Here is a 24,838-nt window from a genome sequence, read left to right on the forward strand (position 1 = left end):
CCGTAGCCCATGAAAAATAGTGTTGACTTAATCACTGCTGTTTTGCTGATAGAACAGAATTGTAGACAGGCACACTGAGCTGAATTTAAGGACATCTAGCTGACAAAAGGAACGTTGTTAAGTATTCTTCCTGAGGACAAACTAGGCATTGACCTTAATCCATCTGTGTGGCTTGTACCAAGGAGTATCGAATTCAATACTCGTTGCCTTTATTTTCTCCTCCAAAACACTTGGGAGTCAATGGGTTTATTTTTCATTGTCAGTCATCTCTGGAGAATGCATTGATATAGTTGTTAGACTACATTAGCTTTGGCTTGGTAAACATTACATAAAAGGTATTGTAAATCTGCTCAACAGGGACTTTTCCTACTACAGAAGCATCTGCTTTTTCTGAATGAAACCAAGGCCCGTGTTCATGATTGCTTGAATCTCATGATCCCTGTAATTTGTATTTTATGGCCAACCTGAGAATGTATTTCAGGTGGTTAATGGTAACATTTCTTAGTCATCAATCAGAAACAGATTGCATGTTCAGCTATACTCAGCTTTGAAATGTCGATTTCCTTTACTGCAAGTCATACAGTGGTTTGGCTTTGACAAAAATGCCCAGTGCCAAACTTCTGTTCCACCAGACAGAATGAAAACGTATTAGACACTCAGACACATTGGTCTGGCCCCCCATTCTGGTTTACAGTGTTAATCCAGACATCACCACGATGAGAACAACCGAAAGCAGCATGTATTGAACTGCCAATCAAAAAGGATGGGTGATGGCTCCATTTTTAGTTTTTTTCTCTCTGTTGCATAGGAAGAGTCTGTTTAGAATTTAAAAGGTAAATATGAAAATTGGCCAGGCAAGATCCTCTTCTTAAGGAAAACAGTAAGGAAGATGCCATTTGTTGAAGAAAACAAAAGGGCGAGATCCTTGAAACATTGCATATGTTAAAATGATTCTGGCTTCCCTTAGTTCCAAGTCCGAGGAGCAATTAAAAAATCATTCATTCAACGAATGTTTACTGAGCACATACTGTCTTCCAAGTGCTATCCTGGGTACTGGAGGTAGAACTTGGAGCAAAATAGACAAGGTCCACAGTCTGGGTGACTCAGCGTAATTCTTGGCAGAGAATAAAAAGAGATGCTATTTGTTGAATGCCTTATAGTTTACCAGATGTTCCCAGGTATATCATTTCGTTGAGTTGACAGTATTTCGTTGTGGTAAGTGGGCCAGAAATCAAGGTTCAGAAAGGAAAAAGTGATGTGTTCAAGGTCACTAGAGAGTGGGAAAAATGAACCTAGGCTGCCTTGTAAAGCCCAGGTTTTTCTCAGTATCGTCCCACTTTTCAAGTAACTCTCACAGATAAGCATTTTATTTATGCTTATAACCTTAAAAAGCTTTGCTTTTTTTCTCTCTCATTTGTGGTACCACTTAGTTTTCAGGTGCATTCTATTTTGTCTTAAAGCAAGTGTACTTTCATCCACAATATTTGCTGAGAAACAGCTATCCTGGTGTGTTTATCCGATGCAGCTGTGCTTCTGTGATTTATTGCCAGGACCCTGAAAGATTTTTTTCTCCTCTTTGCAGGTTGCCTAAGAACAAATGTTTTTTTCATTAACAGCAGCATTGTTGTCTAAACAGTTTTCTCTCCAAATTTCAGTGATGACTGTGTTGTTGTTTCTTCAGCTGACCTTTTCTTCTCTGCATTGGTAACCTCCCAACTCCCAGTAACTCTGGAATAAGGGACCTATTTTGGTAGAATGATAACTGATCTAAAATCTAGAAGGGGCTCTTAGGACAGTATGGAGACAGTTCTCACCACAGCCAACACACACAGGCAGCCAGCACACACACACACAACTAAATGTAGGTCTTTGTGATATGACCTATGCATTATAGTGGTCTGAAAGCATAAGTATTTCCAGATGTCAGATGATTTTTACAAAAATATCACCCAAATATGTTGCTTTTAAGGAATGAAATGTGTATCACGCCATTTTTAGGTGAGATTGGAAAAGGAGACTGCTTCTGGTAACTCCTATCAGAATAGCATCCTAGAAGATGCTGCTTGACGCCTAGTCCTGCATTACATATTTAGTGAATTCATGAATAATAAAAGTTAAGTAAATCCATGTGGATTTTTGGCTTTTTTTTCAATAGTCATTTTGTTAAGTAGTACTTGCACATATATTCATAATCATTAGGACCGTAAGTCTCTGGTTTCAGTAGCATAGATGAGTAAATAAACAAGCAAAAACAAACAAATGGTCCCTGTTTGGACCTGTGTTCTGATAGGAATATATGCACCTGTTAACTGAGAAAGGCATTGTAGCAATGATGTGGTCATGCATCTAAATTTTATGATCATTTGGGTTTTTTGGTGTAAGAGAAAAAAATACTTAATGATAATCTGTTTTAATGATAAAACACAAAGAAAGAAGACCGGACTAAAACCATTGGGTTAATAGAGGATATGAGTGTGTAGAAGAATTTTTTTTTCTAATGTCTTAGTAAGTTAGGGATTCTCTAGAATTTTAAGCTATATCTTAAAATACATATTAATTTCCATAGTTAAGGCAAGCTATGCTGGTATAATATCACATTATTGACTTTGGCAGTAAGAGTTTTCTAAAAAAATCTTTCTAATTGTTCTCCTTTATAAACTAATTCCCTCATATATGAAGATCCGTTTCCTCCCCACCCCTCCTACCCCACCTTCCACGGGAACATCGCAAAAGGAAATTTACTGCATCTAAGTAACCCAACTGCACTTTATCTTTGGGGGCTGAATGCTACTTTTATCCCAAATCATCTAGCAGTGCCTTGATTCTTTTCCTATGAGATTTGGTGGTCTCCAAAAGCACTTTAGTAAAACTCAAAACTTCCAGTGCACAGTATTTAAACCAGTTTGTCAGCTGGCTGTAACTAAACAAGAAGCCCGATAGACTAAACTGAAATAAAGCCCGCTCTCCGAGATAAGCTGCATCTGTTGTATGACGATGGTTGAAATCCCTGGAGCCAGGAAAACATGAAAAGCTCTCAGAATGCATACTTTCCCACAATTATAGAAAGAGGAGCAAATGGTGTGAGAGGCAGGAGATGATCTGACTATCAGTTTGGCCCCCAGGTCTGACGTATACAGCAAGCATGTATTTCATCTAGAAGGATTTTTTTCCTTCATCAGCCAGTAAGATTAGGGGAAGGGAGGGTGGTTCGTAGGTAATTTGGAAAGTTTTCTTGGTACCTAAAATTTTATAAATGTTGCAGTTCTGTTAGTGTTTGCATCTAACTAGTTCAGTATGTTTGTGAGGTATGTTTTGTGATAGTCAAAATTACTTCCGTTGATCATCATTGAATACATACCGTTGAACCAGCCCCCCCTGTGAGTGGATGAGTCTGAGGAAGGTCGCTAACAAGAATGCAGTACTATGGAGCCAGACTGCTTTCCTGTGAAAATATTTAAAAACTGGCAATCTAGAATCTAGAAGGTACAGCTGCAGCTTCCTGCCAGTGCAAAATTTAGATATATTTGAAAAATGTTCTTATCCAAACAGGGTACTGGTTATAGCGTGCTTGTTACAAAAGAGAAAATATACATATACATGTATACACACACATATATATGTGTATACATGGCTTGGTGGAATGTGGGGCACGAAGTTAAAGAACTTAGGTTATTTCATTCTTAAGAAACTTAAAATCCTGGGGGCGCCTGGGTGGCTCAGTCAGTTGGGCGTCTGTCTTTGGCTCGGGTCATGGTCCTGGGGTGCTTGGATTGAGCCCCACGTCACGCTCCCTGCTCAGCGGGGAGCCTGCTTTTCCCTCTCCTCCCCACTCGCGCTCTCTCTCGCTGTCTCTGCCTCTCTCTCTCTCAAATAAATAAATAAATCTTAAAAAAAGAACAACTTAAAATCCTGATGCATTTGCACGGGGAGTTACCTATATTTCCTCTCCTTTGGGGAAAGAAGGCCCACAGTTCTCGCCATATCCCAGAAGCTGCCTCCTGATGACGACTTTTTTTTTTTCCCCCCTCTCTTTGTAAATCTTACTTGACAAGAGCCTGTGGCCACCCAGCTATCTCTCTGGGAAGTGGTAAAGGAACTACTTACAGAGCCTTTGAAGTCCTTATTCAAATAGAGCAGTCATAATCCTATTAGCCGGAATTCTTATCTTATCACTTGAATAATTCTCTTCAGAAAAGTTGTGTTGGTAAGGACTTAGCCCCAGTTGCTTCACAAGTGAGTCAGTCAGTAGACATTGCAGCCTAAGAAGTTTTGTCTGGCCCTTCTGCCAGTTTTCTTTCCTGCTGACACTGGCTCTAATCAAGGAAACTGAAGTTAGATACTGCCTCTTTAGTCCAGAGATGTACAGCACCCACTTGGCAGGGGTCAGTGGGCTGTCTTTATCATACTTTCTTTGTCATCGTGACCAAATTTATTAATATATAACTTCAGGGACATTGCACTGATATTGGCTTAGGTCTTCTTCTTAACACTCAGATCCGTGAGGCTAAATTGAATGACGTCGGTGAGATTACTAAGCCCCTGCCTTGTTTCTTCCAGACACAGAGACGTGTGACTACGGTTGGCACAAATTCCAAGGGCAGTGCTACAAATACTTTGCCCATCGGCGCACATGGGACGCAGCTGAACGAGAATGCCGTCTGCAGGGCGCGCATCTCACAAGCATCCTGTCTCATGAAGAACAGATGTTTGTGAACCGTATGTACCAAATATACGCAGGTTTCCTGAAGCTTTGCTCAGTGTCCCCATCTTCTTAGTTTTCTCTGTTATCTAACTGAACAGATGTAGCCTTCTCTGTTGCAGTTCAACTTATTAAATCCCTCGTCTGAACTACTTAAAATCATCTCTTCTACCTGAGTCCCCTACTTTGAGAAACACTCAGCTCTAACAGAGGAAGGCATTTCCTAGTCTACCAGCAGTAATAGGTGAAATTGCATGCTATAGGTTGGGTCCTATGACATTGCTACCTGATTATTTTCTGACTTACGAAAATGGCCGCTCAATTCTTCTTATGGCTGCCTTCGTAGTTCTGTTTTGAAGATGGGCATATGTTGTCTCGAATTAAAGAGAAAATTGCTTTTAGCTATTTTTATCCCACTAATTAAAATTGAATTGTCAATTACACCTTAATCCTACCCTCTGCGCAAAATTGGTTCTCATCCAAGCTGCTAATGGTTTTAGGCCATAGAAAGTGGGTTTCATATTAAGAACATGAACAAATAGAGACTGTAAAGCTGATGAAACTTACTACCAGAGCTGTTGAATAACTCCTTAAACTATAGCAAAGAGGAGGGCAGCTAGCTTTTATGTAGTGAATATGTAGAAGTTTTTTGATATGAAGCATTGTTTGATGCTCTATTAAATATGTTCTCAAAATGCCTGCTATCTTTTAGAAGTTTGACTGTTAGTTTACAATCTGTATGGAGGTTCAGTTAACTTTTTTGCATGGTATTCTTGCCAGTGACTCATCTCATGATGAAAGTAATTATTTTTGAAGATCTACAATTTTGTAGAACTGTCTGGTCTAGGTAGTCACTGTTTAAAATGCTTTAAGAAGAAACATGTGGCTTCCAAAGTGAGGCTAGCATGGGAATGATCTGTCACATTTTACTGGGTCACTGAATTTTTGCCAATGGCATAGCTTAATAAAAAAAATGGCAAGTTTTTATCATGAGTAAGGATGGAAAAATATTTAATTATAGTAAACTGCTAGGGAAATTATTTTCTTATGTCTGATATTTTAATCTTTCTCAATGTTTGTGAATTAGCTTTTTAGTTTAGAGCACATTGGGTAGAAGAACAAAAGATAGTTAGACTATGAGAGATTTTTATGAGCAACTAAATAAAAATCTAGCCGGAAAAGAGGATGTATGATTCACTCTGAAAATAATTTTCTTGGATACATTTCATCCATATATGGGAAAGGTAGTAAAAATATCTGCATTGTTTCCCTTTTCTTAGGTGTGGGCCATGATTATCAGTGGATAGGCCTCAATGACAAGATGTTTGAACATGACTTCCGTTGGACCGATGGCAGCACACTGGTAAGTTGCTCATGAAAAATGATACCAATTCTGGGAACTTGGTAGCGTGTGCTGATTGCATGTTACAGAAGGCGTATTTGATCAGAGACCAGTTAAGTGACTTGCTCAGTGTCACTCAGTAAGATAGATGAGTGTTAGAATAGCGTCCATGCTGACTGTTTCCAGTCACTGTGGCTCTCTTTGAGAGAGGAGTGTATCAGAGTCCATTGAATGGGAAAACCACACCTCAGGTTTGTCTTTCAGATGGTTATTTTTGTGTTTCATGGCTTCAAAAAAGGGAAAGAATAAATGTAAGAGAAAAGGCCTTAAAACAAACAAAAAAACCTACCTTTCCCTCTTACATAATTGCACCTGGAAATCTCTGTGGCATGGCTCATTTTTATCCAAACCAAGGTGCTCATTTTTTTTTATCTTAAAAAAGATTGCTGAATTGTGATCTTGTGGATTTGCTTCCATTCAAACTCTGCTCACTAATTACATAGTTTTTAGCTTTTTATGCTTCTTAAAGGAAGGAGTGAAATGGTAATACTGGCCCCAAACTTGAGTTGGCTGAAATAAGATTCTTAGGACAGCTGAACCTGTTTTGAGTCACTACTCTGAATACATATGAGTCTAATTTTTTAGAAATAGTTCAAGTGTGGTTAGCTATATACTAGTGGTTCTAGGCACTGGCTGTTCATTAGAATCACCTGGGGAACATAATTTAACAACTGGTGCCTAGGCATCAACTCAGATTCATTAAAGCAAAACCCCTGGTGGCTGGCTCCATTTTCCATGTGTTCTCCAGGTGATTCCAAAATGCAGACAAGTTGAGATCCACGGGGCTGGACAGTAAGTGTAAATTCAATTCTAAATTAGATAAATAACAGGAAAAATTGAAAGTAATGTTTAAGCTCTTTTTGTGAATTTATTTAGGTGCCTAAATTTCATTCACTACTTGCCACTCATCTGGATTTAATGAGTTTGGCAAAATGTAAAGTTCATCCTTAGAATGGATGCCAAAGGAATCTCCGCTTTTTGAAGTTCTTCTCTGTCTGCTCAAGAAAGCTTTTCTGTGTTCTTATGGATGTACCGCGCAGTTCATCTTTGTGTCAGTTGCTCTACTTGGCACCTTGCATTTGTTTATTCCCCACAATAACCTTTAAGAGAGGTATGAGGTGTTTTATAGGTAAAGAAAGGAAAGGTCGGTTAGGTTGAGATTTTTGCCCAGAGCCCCAGGACCAGTGCTTTTAAGTGGTGAAGCCAGTCTCCAAAGCCGTGCTTTATTCTGGCGGGCACCTCCTAGACTTGAAAAGATATCCCTTATTACATATTTTGCCTTGAGCAACCCTAAAATAAAGTCTGGCCTGCCCTCTCTCTGTCATCACTCCTTATGTTTAATCAGCACTCTTTGTCATTCAGGTTCATAAGTAGGTCCTTTGGCAAGATGCAGAGAAGATAAGGAAGTTAGATTGTCCATAAAATACATTCCCAGTAAGATATATGAACCACACCGTCTGAATCAATACTCATTGTTTTCTTTCTTTCTTTCTTTCTTTTTAAATATTTTATTTATTTATTTGACAGAGAGATACACGGCGAGAGAGGGAACACAAGCAGGGGGAGTGGGCGAGGGAGAAGCAGGCTTCTCATGGAGCAGGGAGCCCGGTGTGGGGCTCAATCCCAGGACCCTGGGATCATGACCTGAGCCGAAGGCAGATGCTTAACGACTGAGCCACCCAGGCGCCCCAATACTCATTGTTTTCTGATTGTCCTGACGAGATGGTATATGTGCAGCTGTTTCATCTGTATATTTTTATTTTGCTAAAATGAATAATAATTTCAGGGGTGCTAATTTTGGTCAGTTAGATCAATAGTGGCTGGTAGGCCGTGAGTTCTATTATGTTAATTTTAACTGAGGATGAACTATTTTGATTTTATTAATTTAATTTACATGTGAACATAAAAACTAAAGGATTTTTTTCCTGTATGTTAAAGATAGTTAAAACTGTTCTTATAATTTTGTTGATGTGTTTTATATAGTATAGGCGTTTATCAAGTTTTCTTTTGTTGAAGGAATTTTTCGTTCCTATGGGATAAATTCGGTCTAAAGACCCTCTGTTAATCTTCCTCCCACACACTTTCCCTGATACATAGCCCACTGAAAAGTGCAGGTCCTGTGAGGCCCCAGCGGGACCTATATTACAGAATCTAGAAAGCCACGGGGTCAGGTGGGGTTCTGGTTGGTGCGTGTGCCTTGCAGACCTTGACCACAGCTCGTCTCAGAGTGTCCCTGTGTGTTCTTGCCCTGAGCCTGGAATAGCTGCGTTTGACCAGCTGTAGTGTAGGTGAAGTCTGCCATTTGCTACACACCGACCTGATAAGGCCAAGTCTCCAACTTCCAATCTGTCGTTGATTATATAGAATTGATTTGTTTTCATTCATAGCATTTTGATGTGTTTCTAGATGTTTATTTGGTCATCAGCAGTTCAGCTTTTCATAGAAGTGTTTCTCTTGCTTGCTTTTTCTTTCTTATGGTGTCTGGGACAAGGCCCTATACTACCTATGAGCTTGGTTAATGACACTGAATATTGGCTTATAGCTGGCAGCTGTGTGAGGTCTCTAAAGCATCTTAGGGAAACTTTCTTTTCTGCCAGGTGCCATTCAGGGGAGCTTCACTCGTCAGATGTCATTATTCCACTTAGCCAAAGCAAGTCAACTCAACTATTTTTTTTGGTCTGTGTCCATTAATTTTTAATGGACCGTGAAAAATACTGTAAAAAAAATAACTTCATTGCCATTTCCATGGTCTAGATTGATCCTCAACTTAGTAAATAAGTGAGCATTGCACTTGGCAAAAAACAAATCTTGATCTTCCCAGGAAATTTTCAGAGGAAGATAACATCCCTCACGTAGGTAACTGTACAATGTAAACAAGAACCTTACCCGAAATTAGTTTACATTTTTACATTAAAACCTAAAGGTTATGAAGAGAGCATCAAGTGAGGGCCTCAGTTTGAAGAAGGCAGAGGATGAATTACATAAACAAGTAAAGTGTATCAAAGAAATGACACAAGCAAAAAATAAATAAATAAATAAAAGAAAAGGAAAAAAAAAAAAAAGAAATGACACAAGCAAATCCAGAAAGCACTCTGACAGACCCTTGGTTTCTTCTTAATTCCCTCTTTGTTGTAAAATAAAAGTGTGCTAAGGAGTGTCCCTAACTTTGAACATTTTGGAACAGAAAAGACCATCTGCCCAACAGCCTGTCTCCCTCCCATCTGACTGATCTCTGGCCCACTCTGCTTTTGTAACCACCCTCGCCTCTATCCCTCCCTTTCTAAGACAGCCTAGGTGTCTCTTAAACTCTTTGGAGTTCTTTCTGCAGCCACCAACCATCCCCTTAACAGTTTCCATATGTTTGTAGGCTTTGAATAAAATAGGTCTTCTTTGTTTCGCTGTTTACTCCAAGTGTCTTGCCTTTGAAAAAAAATCCGTAATAGTAAACTCTACATCTTCAGGGGAAAGCAGTATCTGCTTACACTTGGAAATGGTTTTACCTTGACTGTGTGCAATTTTAAGGACTTTGTTTACGTTTTAGAGTGATTTCTCCCCTCTCCCCTTTGCCCCCCATTTTTTGTTTGAAAGATTTATTAGAGCTTATTCTTCTTGGGAGGTAGAGCAGTGTTAAAACCAAAAGAACCTTTGATATTTACCATATATTATCTTTTGTTATTCAGTCTTACAATTCAGTAAAAACAAACTAGTTTAGATTGGATTTTTCAGTCTCAGTAATTTCTTTTCTTGAAATAATTAAATTGTGCTTCCAATAAACTTGCAGTATATCATATTTATGTGATTATGCTTTATAGCTAGACTAAGTCAATTTATATGCTTATACTAAATTAATAATGTTATTTGGCCAAGTTATCTAAATTGCCCTTGTTCTTCAGATTCTGATTGACGCATTCCACATTATTGGCCCCTATAATATGGCGTAGATAACATGCCAACTTCTTGCTTTTGTTGTATCTTTGAAATCTTTTTTTATTATTATTTGTGGTGTTCACCCAATAAGTTTCACAAAAGTGTACGCATGCAGAGATTGGGTCTAGCCTTACCCTTGTGATTTCCATTAAGGTTATTTTCTCCTAACACATTTCAGTTTTTATTTTGTCACTTGGTTTTCGAATAACTAGTCACATTTCAATTTGTCCCTTGGTTTTCTACTAATGAGTTATTCTTTAACTTGACTATTGATCTCCTAACAGTGAAATGCCCCAAGTGCTTTATTAGAAACTCTGACAAATAACTTCAATAATGAATTACTTTACTTGTCAGCCAAGTAATGTCTTCAAAGACACTAAGTTAAACCATCCAAGTTAAATACACATTAAAGCTGGCAAACTTAAACAAACATTTCTTATCTAGCTTCTATACTTTTAGCTGACTTTTAAGTTCTTTCTTTAACCTAATAGTTAAATGAATGACTAGTCTGAAGTGTTTCCCCCAGATCTGTTTTCCAGTGCCTATGACCTGCCCCTCCCCCTGCCATGAACTCCTGTTACTCTCTTTGAAATTCTGCAACACCTTCCTCTTCCCTTCAGTATAAAATTCTGATTCTTAGTGTGCCACACCGACCCAACAATTCCACCTGCTTTCCTAAGCTGTATCAGTCTTCTCTCAAAATAGTCACAGTTCCTGGAATAAGCCATGACATTTAACTCCTGAGGGTCTTTGCATAGTCTTGCCCTGGTGCTTAGCGTGTTCTCATCTCTTGTCCTAATTTCCTTTAATTGATGTTCAAATGCCTTGCTTGGCCAAGAGTCTCCTTCTTCCAGGAAGCCTTCCCATTTGGGTGTGACTGAGAGCCCCTGCCCTGTGCTCCCGAAGCCCCGTGTATCCTTTTCCCATCTTACCACTGATTCCCTGCCTTGTGGGGCTGGTTTCCTGCCACTGAGCTTTCTGAGGCAGGGATTAACTTTTATCTCTATGTTTTCAGCACCTAGCAGAATTGTTGACAAAAATAGATACTTAATAAATGTTTTCTTTGAATGATAATTAATATTTATACATTGCTCAACCAACTTACTCTGTTACCTTTTCAATCATGAAATGACGAATTAGGTCTTTTGGCAGAATCTTTTTGTGACAATTCTTGTTCATCTAAGTTAAATATCTTATTTAATGTTGTGCCAGGATGAAAAACTTAAAACATAATAGGTGAGATTTCAAAAATGGTGAAAAAAAAAGTTCCCCCCAAACAGATGTATATAGCTGAGCATAATGCATCTTACAAAAATTATTAACCCAAAGGAAAACACATGTGCCTACTGGAAGTGATGACAGTCTTGTCCGTGGTTGTCCCAAGAATACATTTACAATAAGCTCTGGGAAGAAAAAAGGGAAAGAAAACTTTTCAGCCTCTGCCACCCCTGCAGGTTTGAGTTATATCAGGACAGATTTTCCATGAAGCTTTAGGAAACCAACAATTACTCAAAACTTGGAAGAGGATTTTTTTTTTCAAGATAGGCACATACTCTGTCATTGCACTTTCTGAAGAAAAATGACTTAAAAAAAAACCTTATTATGCAATCCAAAATGTAGTAAAACAAGCCAAAGAAAATCTTACTCCTGAATGTTATCAGATCATTTTATTTGTTATACATTGGTTGACCAAGGATGAATTGGTCACCTAAGGCTGGACAGAGCTTCATTTATTCACCTTCCATCTGAGTCTGTTCTTTCAAGCACAGAGGGAACCAGACATGAGGGAACGCTATGGAGTCATTTATCTTGCCTTGTCAGTACGCTTCCTAGCAAAATCATTTCCACAACTTTCTTTTCAACTATAGACTATGGTGTGTCCATGGATAGCACAATTAGGGACTGGAAACTGTTAGGTAGGTGCCTTTGTGATATTACTTTTTATAACACATCTTCCTAGCCAATGGTTTAAAATCAACCTGTGGACCTCAGAGATGAAAACTGTTACCGCCTTGCTCCCTCCTCTCTCTGACCCTCAGGAATAAATTCTCACAGGAGGAGAATTTGGTCCCTTCTCTCTTCTCTTTAGTGAGTTTCTGCAGCACCATCAAAGCTTACCCCTCACCACTGGGGATTGGATGCTTCAGCGGATCAGAAGCAGTCACTTCAAAGGAAAACGTCACCTTAGGTAGTGTTGGCCAGAGGTTGAGGACTGAACTGAACTGACAATCCAGTTCCCTTTTAAAACTGTTGAGGAACTTTTGGAGAGTTTGATTTGTTTGGCACAAAAACAAAACAAAACAAAAACCCTGACTTTACTCTCAGGCATTTTTTAAAAAACATTTTCTTACGTCCCTTTCACATTTTCCTTCTGCCATCTCTATTCTGTCGGCACTCCGCTTCGCCCTGAGAGGCTGCTTGCTGGCTTGTCAGCTTCCCGGGAAGTAGTCATGGCCTCCTTCATGGTCCAGCGTACTGCTGGAGGAAACAGAAAGACTTCCTCTCCTCTGCACTTGTCTGACTCTAACCAGCAAGTTCTCAAACAAGTTACTAATCACAGAACCATAAATATCTTATTTTCTAGCTCTAACCAACTCATCTTACCCCTTGATAGTTATGAAAGGGATTACAAAAGGCTAACTGGTAGCCTTTTGCACTTAAAAAAAATCCCACTTGAAAAATATTTCTGGAAGATAAGTGAATTTTGCCTTTTTTTTTTTTCATTTGGATAAGCATGGTTCAGCACTGGCAAGCTAGCATACCTGGAATTCAGGACAGCAGTTTACCCTCCTGGTTAGAGTCGATTCATGAGAAGAGCCAGATTTGTGGATTGACTTCAAATACGGAGGCCCCTTTACTTTTTTTCATAAATAAACATGTCAGTCTGTCACAAAGTATTGTGAGAAAACCCAGCTTTGATAAAAGGTAGAAACCATAAAGAAATAGCCCTTAACTCAGGAAGAGACACTTAAAAGGGGCAGAGAAAAGGAGTAACAAGTCACAGGCCATAAACCATTATTTTTTTCTGCAGGAATGTATCATTATTCCCCTTTTATAAACACAAAAGGTTCCTATCTCCCTCCCTCCCAGATGTCTTGGACATTGAAAAGAGAATCAAGAGTATGAACTAATTCCCTGTGTTTTCCAAGCTTGTTTGTAGCTTTCTGCTCATTGAAAAGATTGCCCATGATTTGGCAGAAAACAATGAAAAACAAAACCCCCAAACCAAAAACTTAAGTTTTACTTTTTCTACCTGAAAATGTTAGAAGACTTTCGAAAAAGTATTTGCAGATGGATGTGTGTCAGCTGTGGTGTGGTTTGAGCTCCAAGTCAAATGCCACTTCTCTGTGAACAAGTCACACTGCATATCAACATTAATTATGTTAAACCTCACAGGCTTCATTATATTAACCTAAAAGCCAAGGAAAACATATGCTGTTTCCTCATCCTTTAACACATTACTCATGAGCGGAAGAATTCTCAGTCTCTGTTCTGCAAAAGACCACTGAGCTCTTCATAAAAATTTTTACTTGTGTTGCAGTTCAGCTTGATTAGAAACCAAGAACTGGTTCTTGTGATTCTACGTGTGAAATATAACAAATCATAGAGTGGTTCCAGAACACAAAACCCTCATCTCTGCCTTGCCTTTCCTTGAGTTCAGATGGCTAGTGATATGTCAGATAGCTGGAAGAACACTTACCTATCACTGGAAAACCATTTCATCAATGAAAAGATTATCCTTAAAAAAAATTATCAATGCAGTAGTTCCTTCTCACAGATGCTTTTCCCAGCAGTGCTCTATGAAACTCTAAAATCCCGTACCGATATTTAAATTTAATTGCTTTAGCGCAATTCATGGAAAAGGCAAACAAAAATGTGGAATGGGTTTTGGCAGTTTCCCACTGCATGGGGATCCTTAGCACTTCCTGACTGAAGACCTGTGCAAACAAGCTTGGGTGAAGGAACCCACCAGCACCATTTGAGGTGGGGGTTAAATGCAAAGGCCTCCGTGGGGCTCTGTCTGCCCCCCTCCTGCCCCCCTCCGAGTGCTCTCACAGTGGGAGGAACTCACATCCTTTGGAAAATGCTGTTGATAATTACAGCTTTGTAGGGCAGTGAGCTCACGCTATTACGCGAGATTAGTGCTGGACTCAAGAGCTGCCAGATTGTCTCTCCCGCACAGAGATTTGCCAGCTAGGAAAATAATGGGCATATTGCCACTTTAACAACTATCAGGAGACCCCAAGTTAGTTTTTCTTCCCTTCAGCATATTCAAGTTTGTAGGATCCAACTCCAGCCTGCCAGCCCAGGACAATGACACCAAAACAAATGTCTCTTTCTCCATTAAAACAAAGCTGCTCTTTTCCTTTTGGTGTTCCACTGAAAGACAACAGCAAAACCATAACCTCCTTTAAAACATAAATAAAGCGGGACCCAGGCCAGAGGAACCTTAAGCAAGTACAAGGATCAAAAGAGGTATATCTCTACTGGAAAGCGGGTCATTTGCCCCTAGGAGTTAAATACAACAAAGTGAAATATGCCCCCCACAGACCGGAGACAAATGCCTATTGTGTACCACAGCCATCTAGGGGGGACAAAGGCATTTTAAAGTGACCAAATGTTTTGATTTCTGTAATAAGTAGTCCTCCTAACTTCCTTGCAGATAACCGTTTGACCTCTGTTCTGAAAGGCTGGGGGTAACCCAGAGTGCTTATTCTGAGTTCTTTATTTCGTGAAAAGGTGGTTTCTTATCAGCATATGGTTCAAATGGGGAAGCAGTCCTCTTGGGAAAGCGTTTTCTATTTGTGGAGTTTGCTTTTGTACTTGGTGGTTGTCTGTTTCCCCTTGGCATCGCCTGCGTTTGGGTGTCACTTGTAGCCGTGAGAGCACAGCCATGCACCCCCAGTCCCAGGTGATGACAGGGCTTTGCACACAGAGAAAGCGGCCCTTGGTCCAAGTGCCACTTTCTATGGTTAGTCTGGGTAAGGTTTTGCCTAAAAACAAACAACATGTGAATCCCACTGCAGACATTAATTTGCATGCAGAGGTGGGTGTTTGTTTATGATCTGCCCTGTTGTAAGATGTATTTGTCTTTGCTCCTGATGCAGTTTCACCATTGATGTAAACATAAATGATCTGATAATTCTAAAAGGCGGGGCGCCTGGGTGGCTCAGTCAGTTAAGCATCTGCCTTCGGCTCAGGTCATGATCCTAGGGTCCTCGGATCGAGCCCCGCATCTCTCTGTCAAATAAATAAATAAAATCTTTTTTTTTAAAAAGGCAAAATGGAGAAAAATAAACTATTGTAGATGAACTTTCCAATCAGATAGGAAATTCAGATTATAGGTGCCATGACCTGTGACAAAAGAGAATGCAATCACATTGGTAAATCCTGTTTAGCCGAGGTCCATCTTCTAGCAAAGTATTCTCTTCATGCTTTCCCTCACAAAACTGAGAGGACGTATCACAGATAATCCTGTAATCTTGCCACATGAAGTAAATAATCATGACTTTGGGGGGTATTGTAAATTCTGTTAAGTAACTTAGTTGGTAATTCATAATATAATAATGGATGGAGATCACCACCTAGTGGCCATATTGTATTTTGTGTTTCAAAACCTCACTTACCCAGAACTCCTCTTCGATCTTTTAAGAATAGTATTCCCCGTGAATTAAGTTCCTGTAGTTTTGAGTTTAAAAATTCTAGTATGGTTTGCGTTATATCGTGAACCTGAAAGTTAAATGTGAAATTAGATGATTTTTCAAGTGCACTGTGAAGCTAACGCGCGGGAGTCACATGCTTAGTAAAGTCCTAACAACTGAGGCAAATATTAGATCCAGTCTTTCCCATATCTTCATTTTATACACAGTAATAGAACACAGTGGAAAGTTTTCCTTGGCCAGTTTCGTTGGTATGTGAACCTAGAGGACTTTTTTGGTTTTCTTATGAAACTTTTTACAGTGAATTAAATTAGCAGTGTTTGGTGGGGGTAAGGAGAGGAGGTAGAAAGCAGTGACTAGGCTCTTCATGGAAAAAGATTCTGAATTATAGCTGGAAGACTTAGTAAGTTTTCCCAACAAGTACAATAATATATTATGTCATAGGACAGCTTCACTGGACAAATGTCAAGAATGGTTTTTATCAGTGGAATGTGTGTGATTTATTGTTTAAGTGTACTTGGCAAAATCCATAATAGTTCTAAAACATAGAGGCTTTAAGTGGCCATTTAAGATAATCTAAATAATGGTGAATTTTAAAGAATAAAAAGTGACTCCATCTAAGCTAAAAAATTATAGCTAAATATGTGGATAGATGGATGATAAATAAATAGATGATAGATAGATAGACAGATAAAGTAGGCCCTTGGCAGCTGTAGATTCAAGATTTGCAGTTTCAGTTATAATGAGAGACCCTAAAGATCCACAATCTGAAATAATTTGTACTCCTTTCTCAGGCACAAATTCGAACCGTACTCAGTGGTTGACTAGTGTGTAAGAATTGTTCATTTAGGTACCAAGTCTGTCTAACGGACAGCTTGATTTTGGCATCTCAAGATGTCTATTGCTATTTATTCCTCTTAACCATTTTGGATTTGTGTTGTATTTATGGTGAGAGCCTATCTGCCACACAGGTCTGTGGAAATAGGGGCATTTCTAAACATCTTAGATAATTCTTCCCTAGTGCCAAGAAGTACTGTATTTGTGTGTGTGTGTGTGTGTGTCTGTCTGTCTGTCTGTTTCTATGTATGTGAGTGATAGTGATAAATCTCACCTTGGTGTCTCACAAAAAGATGAACTTCAGTTTGATCTAGTGTCTGTGAAAATTCTGTTTTCTTTTCAGTAAAGAGGAAGAGAAATCAAGAGATTCTAAAGAGTATCTAACTTTTTAGAACTATTTGGTGCCAGTGATTATTCTTTGTAATTATTTGACCAAGTTAAGAAATCATAAAAACTCAATGAAAAGAATTTGAAATGGGTCAATTCTATTATGAAGAAGAGTTCATTATCAATGAAGTTTTGCTAGGACCAATTGCTTTGAAAACTTCTTTGTTTTAAGATGCTGATAAAAGGGATTTAAAAACAAGAGTTTCGTGTTTTGGGGATTCTTTCTCCACTAGAGGTTGAAACATGACCTTGTACCTTCTAAGTTTTGATTTCTGAATTGACATTCTCTTGGAAAGATGTTTTTTAAAAAAACTTGATACAGAAAAACATACTATTTGGAATGTTGCATGGAGGGATAAGACTAAGTCATTCTGTGTTTTAAGAACCTTCCTTGCTCCAGTCTTTCCTTTTCACCACCTAGCTGTTCACATTTTTCCTCATAAAGGGATTTGCTTTTATATATGTATCAAGTAAAGGACCAGCTGGGTTGTGACTGTCACAACAGTAACTGATTAATGCTGGATATCTTGTTTCTTTTCTTTAACTGAGAGCCATGCTCCAAGCTGAACTCAAGAAACTCCTTTTTTAAAGCAAAGCAAATCACCTGGTTTATTTCTAAATCTTGTATATTTCTGAAATAATGTTTTTTTAACCTCAGAAAAAAAGGCAGTTATCCATCTCTGCATAAGGAAAAGGTCAATTAACCATGTTACATTTTTATCATCAATTTGTTTTGTTCATGCTTGTGATACCAGTTATCTGCTGAGATTTTAGGGCCATTGATCATGGCCATGTGGTGTGTATTTTAAAGATAAAAAGATCGTCCAGTATCTCTGAATCATAGTTGGGACTCCTAGACACTATATAACCAGAGATTCAGCTTGAAAGGATGTCAACCCTGTCTAACTTTAGTAGATTGCTAATAACTTTCAAAAGAAGAGACCCCCACCTCTACCGCCAAACACACACACATACTTTAACCTCCTCAGTATGTTTATGGAATCAAGTTGGACACTTGCAAAGAGCTGGGAGGAGAGAATAGCTCTTCAGCCATACTGCTTGAGAAAAATGAGTCAGGTCCCTTGTAGGTGTGTGGAATTGAGGTCACTTGCTGAGAGTGAAGAATTTCGGCAGGCAGGGAAGTCTTGTGTGCCCCAGAGAAGCTGCAGGTTAATTCTTCCCTCTTATGTTAATGTGAGAGAGCAACAAATTTTTGACAATAACATACGGATTATTTGGAACAAAGTAAGCTAAGCATATATAAAGTTTGATTTTGATGAATAACTTCAGTCTTTTCTGAGTTTTTCCTCTTGATATTAGGACTGGTTCAAAATGAGTTCTCTGGTTTGTGGAGACAATTTTCATGTGAGAGAACCATGCTTCGCTGTTGTATTTTGGCCAGGGTTTTTTGAATCTTTTTATGCTTTCGGCAGTTGACTTGTTTGAACCCATTTAGGGGGGAAAAAGAAAGAGAAAACAAAAACCGAAAGTTACTAAATCCAATTTAATTGAAATGGTTGTCTTTTTTTGGCACTTTTGTTTTCTACAGATACAGAGAATAGTCATTTAGCTGAAACTCTAAGAGTAACTTTGTCATATTAATATACAACATTAAGCAATTTCATACTGATATAAAATAATTATCTCTTAATAAAGTATAAGTTTGTTATAGAACATGTAGAAAATTTTCTATCTTGAGCTGGCTTCTTCTATATCAACTACTTGAGTTTTATGTCATAATTTTCTTTGCCATCAGTGGAGAATGAAAATGCAAAGTAATTTAGAGTTCTCTTTTCAGACATAGTCTTCATCTAATTCTGCTTTCTGGGGGAGGCAATGAGAGTTTGGGATCTGGATTGGGGTCACATGAGTCTCTGAGACACAGGCAAACGTGCAGAGGTCTGATCAGCATTTGTTTTTGTTGATGGTGTTAAAATGAATTCTCTACAAACCATGCAGGCTTTTTTTTGAATAATTCTTACTTTGCCCATCCAGCCCTAGAAGAGGGTTGATCTAGGGTAGATCGCCCAGGATGTTTGCTTAGAATTCCAAATGAAGAGAAAAATATCAAGATGGGGGTGGGGGCATTTTTCTCTGCTCATTCCAAGAATCTACATTTCTGTATGTATAAGACACTGCCTATATGAGAGAGGCTCTATTATATTCTTATAACTCAGAATTGATTTCCTGAGCAGAGATCTTTTTCTAACACTTAATTTTAGGGGAAAAAATACATTATTAAACCTGAAGTCAACGATTTATTTTTTATACCCTTTCCCCTGCAAATGATATTAAAAATAAAGCTGTAAAGAATTTAGGGGGAAACAAAGAAAGTTATTCAGAAAAGTAAAGTTTCCTTTGCTAAGTTAGTTAGGCAATAACATGGAGCAAAATCAAAGCATCCTAGCCAAAATAAATCTGCACAATGGAGCTATCAGATATGAGGTAATAGTGTGACATGCCTGTGGGTATCAGACATTCTTGTAAAAACCACAGACCCAAAGTTTGGTCCTGCACCATTAACCCACAGTTCTGCCCAGGCAACAACACAGAACACAGGTTTTAAATCACTGTTGCAAGCCAAATGTAATTCCCACCAAAAACAATTAAATCTTTTACCAGAGGTCTGAGTCTGGGCAGCTTAAGCCCTGAGAATCACTTCAGTGGCATGGAATCTGAATCTCATTTCAATGTGAAAATGAGACGGTCATTGTTCAGATCAGGAGGAAATGTCAGCTGCAAAATCCATGGCAGTCAAATAACTGGTGACTTGAAGTGATATTTGTTGAGGTTAGATTAGAAAAGGGTTAGCTAAGAGTTTTATAAGTTCTTTCTGATTGCTGCATAGATCATTTTACAATGTTCATTTTTACCGATTTGAAAAATAATTCATGCTCACTCTAGGGAAGTGGAAAACATAAAAGTATATGGAATAAAATATTATCTCTGTCTCATATAACTCAGATATAAACTTTGTCACATTTTACTGCATTTCCTTTTGGTCTTTCACAGACATGCACATGGGTGTGCACACACACACACAGCTGTATCTGAGAGTATGTATAAAATTTGGATCATTGTATATTTTTTAGTATTTTGCTTTTTAATTTTAACTTAACACGTCTTTTAATATTTTCCATCTCCTTATATATTTTTCACAGACAAGATATTTAATGGTTATATAATATACCGCTTGTCTGACCATACCCATGCCATAATTTATTGAATATGTATTCACTCTATAGATTTTTACCCATTTACTGCTAGCATGAATAATATTTTAGATAAACTATTGTTCACATCTCTGATTACTTTTTAGGATAGAATTTTAGAAGTGGAATTATGGGGTCTAAGGGTTGTAACTTTTTGAGGCTCTTGATATGTATTACCAACTGTTTTCCAGAATGGTACTGCCTGTCTTGCCTAGCATTTGGTAGCAGCAAGCAACATCTTTGATTAGAAGTAGATATGGATAAGGAAGAATGCAACACATGCTGTTGTTCATTATTCCTAAATATCAGTACCAGTGTGTGCCAGGCATAATTCCTAGCACTGAGGATACACTAGTAAACTAAAGAACCCTAAATTCGTGTCTTCAATGAGCTTACATTCTACTAAGGAGAAGAAAATACAATACATAAATTATATGGGACATGAGAAGTTAATAGTTGTTATGAAGACAAATAAGCAAGGAAGAGACATGAGCAGTGTAGGTAGGGACAAGGAGGCAGGGAGCACTGCACAGTTTGCACATCCGATTGAGATGCTGTAAAATTTTCCACCTTTGAGGACTTTTACTCATTTACTGAAAGAGGTTAGTTAGAAAGTAACCTAGAAATTACTGAGCTCCAAAATCCGTAAGTATTTGAAGAACTCTAGAAACTTTGGCCATTAAATAGTATTAAATACAGATCTTTGTTAGTTTCAAGGCATTCCTATGCCTTTGTTTATTAATTTAATTTCATGTAGTTTAAGAATTTTTATTTTGATCCTGCTTTAATTTGTCTGTTAAAGGTCACTTAGTTATATACATCAGCAACAGACTGAATGTGACTTATAACTCTGCTTTCTTGTCCCAGTTCCTTGTTTATTATCTATTTAAAAAGAGTAGCAAAAAACAAAACAAAAAAAGGTTTCATGGGTGGCAGGTGAGAAGATGATAAGGGAGGTCAGTTAGCAAAGAGAAGGAAAACAGAGAAATATTTAGAAACCCATTTTAGAGCAAATGTCGTTCCTGGTTGCAGGGAGACCTGCCAGTCAAAGACGCTTTGGTGAGTATGGTCCTTGTGAGCAACCTTTCCAAGACCATCTGGACAGTAACTCAGTGGTACCATTCAGGCTACTAGAATTGGATTTCAGTCCATATAATTTCTGGATTTCCACCAGAAAAAAACAAAAATACCACAGTACCTTTATTAAGCTTACCTTGGTTCTTTGCAATTTTATTACTTTCCAAAGACTCTTTTTTACATAACCGGAATCTCTTATCTCCTATCTTAATTTTGGCATGATTGAGGAGGATTTTAAAGCAAAGCTAGGCAAAGAGATTGAAGGAAAAGTAGAAGACCTCTTAATCTGGAGGCTTTCAAACTTTAGATCTTCTCACAAATTATTTTAGCAAAGATCAAGGTTTTTTACCATACTTAAAAGTTTTAAAAGCTATTTGTTTTTCTGAGAAGAAAGAAAAAAATACAGATATTCTTTAATCTATTTATTATGTTTTCAAAAGACATAAAAGTAACCATAGTGCTTTTTTGTTTGTTTGTTTTTTTGTGTTTTTGGCATGCCCTGAATTGGAAACAATTGCCTTACTCTTATATTACAGTTCTTTCTTCTCTGACTTTATTTTTCCCAAATAAAATATCGTAATTCATCGTTTCAAGCCACACTGTTTTTAAATATAATTCAAGGGAAGACTTATAGATCTGTAGGCCCAGGAAAGGTAGTCATATTAGCCATCATCACCTAAATCTGAATCTGTCCTTCTACTAAGTGAGGGCAGTTTGTCTCCACCAGTGTTGTCAGCGTTAGATGTGATGTACAACATGACAGTAGGCAAAGCAGATTGGCAAATTGATTCTCAAGTTGAGCCAGAAGGACACTGAACAGACGTGTCCCATATCACATTCTAGTTACAAGGAGACCCAAGACTAGGAGGTCACTCTCTGATTTATAGTCCAAAGTTTATTATTTTTGAATAGGCAGGGCCTGTGTTTTTCATATAATTATTAGTTATGGGGGCAGCATTTTAAGGTAATAGAAATTGAAAGTAAACCCAAGAATCTTGGGTGTCTAACATCTCAGAGGTCCAAGTTACTCTTAATCCTGCTAGGTACTTTTAAGAGAGAATGCATACCAAGAACCTAGAAGAGGGCTTCATCCATTATAGGTGCTAAACAAATGACAGGTGTTACTTTGATAGAAGGCAAAATATATTTCTGGTTATATATCATCGCTCAGACTGGGGAATCAAAAGATACCATCTAGGGACGCCTGGGTGGCTCAGTCAGTTAAGCGTCTGCCTTCGGCTCAGGTCATGATACCAGGGTCCTGGGATCGAGTCCTGCATCGGGCTCCCTGCTCAGCAGGGAGTCTGCTTCTCCTTCTGCCTGCCGCTCCCCCTGCTTGTGCTCTCTCTCTCTCAAATAAGTGAATAGAATCTTTTTTAAAAAAAGATATCATCTAAAGATACAGATATAAAGATAACCAATAGAAAAACATCAAATCAATAAAATTCAATACAGTATCTGAACATACATCACACAAAGAAAAGCAAATATATATTTATAGTAAGGTATGTATTTGTATGTATGTATATATATATATATGTATATATATATATATAAAAAATTTATTTATTTGAGAGAGAGCACTTACACACACCCCCACGTGTGAGTTAGGGTAGGGGCAGAGGGAGAGACTCTCAAGCAGAAACCGCACTGAGCTTGGAGCCCATGAGATCATGACCTGAGCTGAAACCAAGGGTTAGATGCTCAACTGACAGAGCCACCCAGCACCCCATAGTAAGATATATTTTTAAAAGCTTATATTTTATATCAATATGCTTAAATGTGATAAATGTTCCTATTAAGAGAGAACAACTTCCAGTTTAGATTGTAAAGCAATACTTAACTGTATGGTGCACATAGGAATCACATCTAAAACAGAATTACTCAGGAAGGTTGAATATGAAATAATGGGTATATGTATATTGGATAACTATAAAAAATAAATGTAGCAAAAATCTCAATTCTTTTAACCAAATAAACGAACTTAGATAAAAATAATCACATTAAATAAGGCAAGAAAAGGTACTTTATAGATGTAAAAGGAAGAATAAAAATCCTATTGCACCATAATCACAACTACATAAAATTATACCTGCGCATAAGGCCTGGGAAAAAACATGACCAAGTGACTAGATAATGGATTTTTTTTCTCTATTTCCACTTCCATTGATGTTGTTACATTTAATAATAATAACATGATTAAGTTTCTTAAGTTGAGCATTGATTTAGGAATCTAGGATAACTAGAACAAAATTTCTCAGACAGATCTCACTGCCAAAGGAAAATAAATACATATTTGTTGAAGAGAGATTTTGAGATACATGTATTTTCCACTCAGAGTATAAAAGTCTTTTTCTTTACCATTAAAATAATTTCAGTTAGATGGTTCAAAAGTCGAGTCGTTCTCATTCCATTGTGATGTCATGGCTCCGTCACTCTTATCATTTGCTACTTTTTAACTATCAAGTATTTAGTTCTGTTCTTCCTCCATTTTCACAGCAATATGAGAACTGGAGGCCCAACCAGCCAGACAGCTTCTTTTCTGCTGGAGAAGATTGTGTTGTAATCATTTGGCATGAGAACGGCCAATGGAATGATGTTCCCTGCAATTATCATCTCACCTATACCTGCAAGAAAGGAACAGGTAATGATTAATTAATAATGTACTTAATCTGCATTTCAGTTATCAAGTGAATTCAGGAAGAATAAACTTCATTACTTCAAAACACGAACTGCATGTCATGTACGGCCCTCTCTTGCTGCCTCTGGAATATCATTCTTCCAATACATTTGAAAAGTTTGTTTTCAGTAATGTCTTTACCTTAGATGTCAGATGCTAAGATAACAGTGTAGCATTTATATTAAAACAAAACAACTACCTGGCAGTATCTTTAAGAAAAACAAAGTGCCAGCCCAAGAGCCTATCCCCCTGCTTATTCTAATGAGGAGAACATTAAGAAAAATAGTTGTCAACATTTAAAAATTGGGATATATTATAAAATAACCTGGATTTTTTTACTTTTGTAAAAAAAATAAGAACTGATACCATTTGGTCCCTGTTCAAATTTATGAATGTTCAAAACCACCACCCTCCTTCAGTGGGGACTACAATCTCCTGCTCTTTGCTCCTTCCCTCCTTGTGGTTAAGTGCCTGGTCTTTGTAGTCATTTGAATTTTTTCATCATTCCCTTAGGAGTTCCATGGGTGTAAACAATAGCACAAAACAGCATTGTTATATCTCTGGCTGAATACCTTCAACATATGACAAAATAATAACATTTGAAATGTAAGCGCTGTAATGAGACTTGCTTAGTTGACATTAAACAGATAAAATTATGAATGCTGATTTTAAAAAGTGTTTATTATTGACCAATATGTTTGAATTTCTAAGGCGCACTGTCTAGACTTCTTCCTTTAAAAAATAGGAATTCCATAAAAAATTTTTTAACCTGCTTCCAATTGATAATGGTGTTAGAACATGAAAATTTAGCCTCCAAATTTACCCAGACCTTTTCATTGAGTAACAGTACAAATGCAAAATATGAAATCCATTTGATTTCTTTGTCTTTGGATAAAAAATAATCAACTAAAAATACACACTCTGTAGACGTTTTAGGAAAGACTTCAACTCTAACAG

General features: G+C 37.8%; 1 protein-coding gene across 5 annotated transcripts in view; it reads left to right on the plus strand.

Moving 5' to 3' along the window:
• Positions 1-24,838, plus strand: part of VCAN (versican) — a 115,479-nt gene that overhangs the window by 82,632 nt on the left and 8,009 nt on the right. For all 5 annotated transcript variants that reach the window (XM_027606007.2, XM_027606012.2, XM_027606010.2 and 2 more), the window contains 3 exons: positions 4,558-4,716; positions 5,980-6,062; positions 23,701-23,845. In XM_027606007.2, coding sequence (XP_027461808.2) covers positions 4,558-4,716; positions 5,980-6,062; positions 23,701-23,845 — 387 coding nt within the window. The remainder of the gene's footprint in view (positions 1-4,557; positions 4,717-5,979; positions 6,063-23,700; positions 23,846-24,838) is intronic.

This window comes from Zalophus californianus, chromosome 5 (assembly GCF_009762305.2).
Source record: "Zalophus californianus isolate mZalCal1 chromosome 5, mZalCal1.pri.v2, whole genome shotgun sequence".
In the NCBI taxonomy this organism is placed as follows: Eukaryota; Metazoa; Chordata; class Mammalia; order Carnivora; family Otariidae; genus Zalophus; species Zalophus californianus.